Below are 6,000 nucleotides of genomic sequence, written 5' to 3'. Positions count from 1 at the left end.
AACTCTTGGGGTCACTGCACCCCAGTACCGGTGCCTCCTGAGGCCACGCCCCTGAGGGGTCCGTCTGAGTGTCAGCCGCAGGTAACTGGCCGGAGGTTAATCTCCGCAAAGTGTCAGCTTGTTCATCAATCCCCCTCCACACACACACTGGATGCAAGTATCTTAGATTTGGAACTCCCAGCAGGGCTGAGCGCATCTGGCTGACAGCTCAGGAACTCCGTTTCCTTAGGTAGGAACTTAGGTCTTATCTCCACCGCCAGCCTTTCCTCACCTCCTCCCACCCAAGCCGGGCGCTAAGGTCCCTCTCCAGTCATGTTCCTTCTTGTCCCTCGTGCAGGCAGGCGGGGGTAGGGAGCGCCAGAATCCTTAGGGGGACAGGGGTCAGGACTTTGTCATCGCCGGCAGCGACGCCTACGTTTGCTCACCAACTAGACTAGAGCATCCGTTCCGATTCCTTCCTCTTGACCTGAGGCTGGAGGGGAAAACTGGGACAACCGAGGAACCTCGAGGATTCCCGCGGGTCCGAGCGCCATCTGGCGAGGAATTCTGCAGGAATCAGGGCTCGAACTTTGGCTGGAGTTCTTTCCCTTCCGGATGGTGCTCCCACCCACCAGCGGGGCTCCCCTCAATGAGGTGCTCCCCCAACCTGCAGCTGTCCACCCCGGCCCACCGCCCCCCACCTGCGGTGTTACCAACCCCCGCCCCCCGGAACCTGCGATGCCCCACCCATCTCGTGATGTCCCTCCCACCGGCTGCGAAACTGTAATGTGCAGCTCTACCCACCTGCAAGGCTCCCACAATTGAAATGGTCCCGCCTACCTATGAGGCTCCTCCCATATGCGATACGCCCCTTCTCGAAAGGTTCCCACTCACACACCCGGGCTCTTCCGCCTGGGAGGCTCCCGCACCTTCGAAGCCGGCCCACCAATGGCACGCCCCGCCCCGCCCCGCCCCGCCTCGCCCCGCCCCTCCATCTGCATAGCGCCCTGCCGAGCTGTACGCCCCTGCCCATGGCACCTCCTCCGCAGGCCCCGCCCCGTGTGCCCGCCCCTAGCTTCCGATTGGCGCGCACGGAGTGGGCGGAGCGAGCGGTTCTGAGCGGTGGCACCGCGGGCGGGGTGCACTGGCTGCCTAGCACCCGGTCCAGCGCGGTGTCTGGCCTGTTCGCCATGGACCACAACGGTGACCCCTCGGTCCCCAGAGCTTCCTTCCGAAAGTTCCTGGAGCAACTCTCCGGGGCCGGCAAAGCCATCGGCGTGCTGACCAGCGGCGGGGATGCCCAAGGTGCGCTACCACCTCCCCGGGCCGGGGCGGAGGGGGACATCGGGGAGAAGGGATGGAGGTACCAGGGGGAAAATGTGGAGACCCGGGCAAGCAACAGGGGTACGGGGAGAAGAGAGATGTGGGAGAGCAGCCCGGTGCCCGGGAGCCGCAGGGGTACCTTGCGTGGTTGGAGCGGGCCGGGCAGCCTCCAAGTCCCTGCGGGGGCGCGAAGGGAGGGGTATGGCAGCCCAAGCCGTCATCCGGAAGATGAATTAATTTTCCACCTCCACGTTATTTTAAAAATTGAGGCTGGCGACGGGGTCGTCTGGGCCGCCCTTGTAGGTCATCTAAATCCGACTCGTAGGGTGGGTCCGGAGGCCCCTGCAGGTGGGTGACAGCGCCGCCACCTCCAATGCCAGGAGTCCCTCCCGCCCTGTGCTGCGGAGGAAACGGCAGTACCCGCAGCGCGTCCGGAGGACTCACGCCCCTACGCGGCGCGGGCGGGGTCCCCGCTGCCGATTTCGCGACGCATCGGGGGGCGCGGGGGTCCCCAGACGGGGTGGCCAGGCGTCCGGCACACTGCACGTTTACACCGGGAGATTTAAACAAGGGGTTTCCGCCGCTCTAATCGCCTTTCCCCTTCCGGCTGTGACCAAACCGAAAACTAAAATGGGTCACTCGGCCTCCCCGCCAACCTCTCTTTGGGGGAAGGATTAGGAAGCGGGGACTGCGGGACGTCACCAGCACGGAGCGCGGACTCCAGGCGCCCCACCGCCAGCGTGGAGGCGGATTTCGGGGAGATGTGGACAGGAGTCCGAGGCCCGCGGACGCACCAAGAAAATATTTCCATATAATGGGGGAAGGAGTGACACGGCCACGCCCAGGCTGTGGCGCTGGGTGCACATGGGGGCGCCGGGGTTCCCAGGGAGCGGGTTTTCCAGATCCAGGCAAATCCCTGGGTGGAGCGAGCCAACCGCTAGAAAGTGGATGGGCGTTTTCAGGCGGATGCGGACCTGGAGCCGTAAGAACCATGCAGGCGGGGACGCGTCCGGTAGCTGGTGTGTGGTTTCTCCCCTCCTCCCCAGCCCCAGATTAATTTAAAGACTCTGCGGCCTCATTTCCACCTGTTCGGAGGCCACACACAAGGTGGAGGGAGGCGTGGGTTAAGGTTCTGGCGTCCTAGCCGGTGCCCACCCTCCCCGCGACCTTCCCTTTGCCCTTGAGCGGGGCGTGGCTGGCTCGGGTGCTGCCGGTTGGCGCCCTTGGCGCGCGTACGTGATGCTTGGCCTGTCGCTGTCCGTGTGCCCTGCGCCCTGGGCCCTAGGCACCTGGCGCGCAGCATCCCCAGAGCGTCTGTGCCAGGGGAGACCCTCCCAGTCCTCTTGAACGTGTCTGTCGCAGCGTCAGTCATCGCCCCCGCCCCACAGGCCCACGCCTTTGCCTCCCGGGGAAGCAGGACTGTTCTAATTTGATATCCTGGTAAAATGACTCAGGTTTTCAACATTCCAGAGAAAGAAAATGTTGTGATATAGCAGAGGCCGGGACTGAGGAAATGCAGAGTGAAATCAATGACATCGCCCACCTTACTTAAATGAACAAACACCAGAAAATGTGCCAGGCTGGGTCGTGTGGGGTCCTGGTGGGGCTGAGAGTGGCTTCCCTGTCAAAGGCTTCAAAAGCACGTGTGCCTGCAGATGCTAGCACAAATGAGGAAGCATCTTAAATGAATGGCATCCTGCCCCCTCCAAAGAGCATAAAACAGTTGGCACAGGAAGGGGAACTGGCCTTAAGCCTCCAGGCTTCAAGGTCAGTGTTTCAAGGTTATTTTATAATTAAGGTGCTATGTCTGTTGAAAAAATAATATATATATATGGGTCATTCCTTTGAATCCTTGTCTAAAAATTTGCTTAACCACCTGGTAGTTGGCATACAGGCACTCAGGATAATGGTGCAATAGACAGAATCAGCATTTTCTCTGTTACTCATCCTGGCCCTGCCACTTGTGAGCAGCTATAAAAGAGTTCATTCATTCCGTTAGTCCACACCTCTTCTCAATGGAAAGTATACTTTGAAAACAAAAACTCTAAGAGAAGGTTGTTTGATTGGTGTCCTGTCAGGTTACTAGGAGATGGCAGTTCTCACCTCAGCGGGTAGCATCCTCTTTGATGTCCTGATGCTCCCACCTGGCACATCGGGGCTGCCCTACATTCCTGGCAACCCACCGTGGGCGCTTGTATGCCCTCCCTCCCCCTTCCAGGCAGAGCTGTGGCGGCTGACTGTTTTTTCTTGGACTTCATGCAAAACACCAGATGTTCTATTTTGAGTCCATGTTGGATCTGCCTGAGCGTTTGGGAGCATTTCTTTCCGAGAGAGCTCAACGGAGACATGCTCAGAGAGTCTGTCTTGGCAGTGGCAGATTTACAGACCCTTAGAGTAGGTTATTCCCAGAGATGCTTTGGGCTGCCCACCATTTCCCCACTTTCTCTTGATTCTAAGTTAGATCAGTGTTGGCTTTCCTCTGAGATCCAACAGAAGGATTTTTACAGGTCTTATCTCCAGGCCTAATTACACGGCTCCAAGACATATGTGTCTTCATTTTGGAGGTGGGGACAAAGACCCACAGTGAGATAATTGACTTAGCTAAGGTTATGCGGCTTTTAAATGGCAGTGGCAGGATTTAAGATAAGTTTTAGGACATCTCAATCTAAATGCTTTCAGGCCATGGTGCTCTGAAGGGACCTTTCTCAGAAAATGCCTTTTTACAGTGACAGCAACCACTTTAAAATACAGTGAGAGTGGCTGAAGTGAAGTAACACTTGATTCCAAAGTGATGAAATGCTTTTGATTCCCAATGGAATTTGCATTATATAATCTATTAAAGAACAACAACACCATAAATCCCCCATCTATATTCCTGACTCCCTAGCCCCACTCATTAGGGAAGAGTATTTCTAAAGCTAACTATTCTTTTTCTTTCATTACTTGGGTTTCTTCTGTTGTCACAAGGAATCTGTAGACTTAAACTGATTTTTATTTCAACCTAAAATAAGTTCCCATTGCCAAATGGACAGACATAATCATGACTCAGTACCCACCCTCAAGCAAGATTGTGCCACACACCAAAGGTGACTCATCATCTTAGATACCAGCTGTGGGCTTCAGGAGGGGCTGGTAGGGCTGAGAGTTCTGAGCAATGGAGTGGACCCTAAGGGCAGAGTGAACACCAGGCTGAGTCCCTTTTTGCCCATGGCAGAGTGAATAGCACTCACATAAATCTAGTCGATGTAAGTCTTCCCATTCATGGTGAGAATAGCTAACATTTGGTGACCATTGCTATGTGGCAGGTGCTAATGCTTCACGTTCTAACTCATCCTCATTTGACACGTGAGCAAGGGAGCTGTGAGATGCATGGAGTGTACTTTGTACATCTTAGAAGTTTGAGGTGTCATCTGCTAAGCAGTAGGGCTGCAGTGGAAATGGGGGAGCCAGACACAGGTGCCATTCCCCAGGGCCATTCCCCAGTGCCTTTCTGGTGCCCAGCACAAAGGTTGGCAGCTCACTAAGAAGTGTGGACCAATTCCTTCCTCTAGGCATTCCAGCTGTTTTCTTTTCTCATGAAGTCATGTCAATTAACTAAATCTCTGCTAATCCAATGCACTCTTTCATCCTGAGCAATGTCTGGGGACAGTGAACGCCTGGAGATTTGCAGTCAGAAATGTGAGGTACTTTGGATGGGGCCCAGGCACCTAGTTGGCCTTCACTGACGTGGATTTCTTGAACATTGCTTTGGGGTCCTGCTTGGGGCAGGGGGTGGGGTGGGGCGGGCGGTGGGTTCCTTCTGTGCCGGCCCTGAATTGTGCAGGCATTAGAGCCCGGTAAGATGCAAAGGACAACTGAGAACAGTGGGCATCTCGCCTCACCGCTCCAGCCCCTTACAATCCTGGAATTCTGTACATTCTGTCCAGGGATCTTTTCTTTTCTTTTTTTTAATATATATTTTTATTGATATCAGAGAGGAAGGGAGAGGACAAGAGACATAGAAACATCAATGATGACAGAGAATCATTGATGGGCTGCCTATTGCATGACCCACCCTGGGGATAGAGCCCACAACCCAGGAATATGGTCTGACAGGGAACCAAACCCATGACCTCCTGGCTCCTAGTCAACAATGTTCAAACACTGAGCCATGACGGCCCGGCCTCGGGGGATCTTTTCTGGTTACAGTGTAATAACTTAACAAAAGTGAATGGGTCTAGGAGGCAGAGTGTTAAAATGCTAATGTTAACCTCATGTACACTGTGGGGAGTCTTTGCAATTGCAAAGTTGTCTACAGATGCAAACACAGTTGTGTGACATTTTGTCATCTTCAAAAAGCATGTTTTCCCCTTTGGTTCAAACCTTTGATCAGGGAGAATTGGGGCTATTTGAATATGATGCACCCATCCACTGGGCTGTCAGAAGCAATTCTAATTAGAGACATGAAGGTAGGGCAATGCCATTCTAAAGGCAGACATCAGAACACAACATTGTCCATCCACTACGACTGTAATTGTGCTGAGAAGGTGTCTGGCTAAAGAACAGATGGCCATGTGTTAAGGAAGCAGTTGAGTCACTTTTCCAGTTACTCTTTCACCCAGCTTCCTAGGCTGCTGTGTTTTTATGTGTTACCAAGTGTCTGCCAGCAGGCCCCTTTATCCTATGTGTCTTCCCCCTGATACTTAGCATGTTGGGGAT

General features: G+C 54.4%; 1 protein-coding gene across 3 annotated transcripts in view; it reads left to right on the top strand.

The window, feature by feature from the left end:
* Positions 1-1,088: 1,088 nt before the first annotated feature.
* Positions 1,089-6,000, top strand: part of LOC118672725 (phosphofructokinase, platelet) — a 63,156-nt gene continuing 58,244 nt past the window's right edge. Inside the window, exon 1 of one of the 3 annotated variants that reach the window (XR_004973198.1) lies at positions 1,089-1,284. Coding sequence is in view for 2 of the 3 variants with exons in the window: in XM_036342429.1 (XP_036198322.1) it covers positions 1,170-1,284 (115 nt within the window). In the remaining variant the exon portion in view is untranslated. The remainder of the gene's footprint in view (positions 1,285-6,000) is intronic. The other 2 variants (XM_036342429.1, XM_036342439.1) reach the window with 2 other exon arrangements.

This window comes from Myotis myotis, unplaced genomic scaffold (genome assembly GCF_014108235.1).
Source record: "Myotis myotis isolate mMyoMyo1 unplaced genomic scaffold, mMyoMyo1.p scaffold_m19_p_1, whole genome shotgun sequence".
NCBI classification, from domain to species: domain Eukaryota; kingdom Metazoa; phylum Chordata; class Mammalia; order Chiroptera; family Vespertilionidae; genus Myotis; species Myotis myotis.
This window is presented reverse-complemented; position numbering and strand designations above follow the sequence as displayed.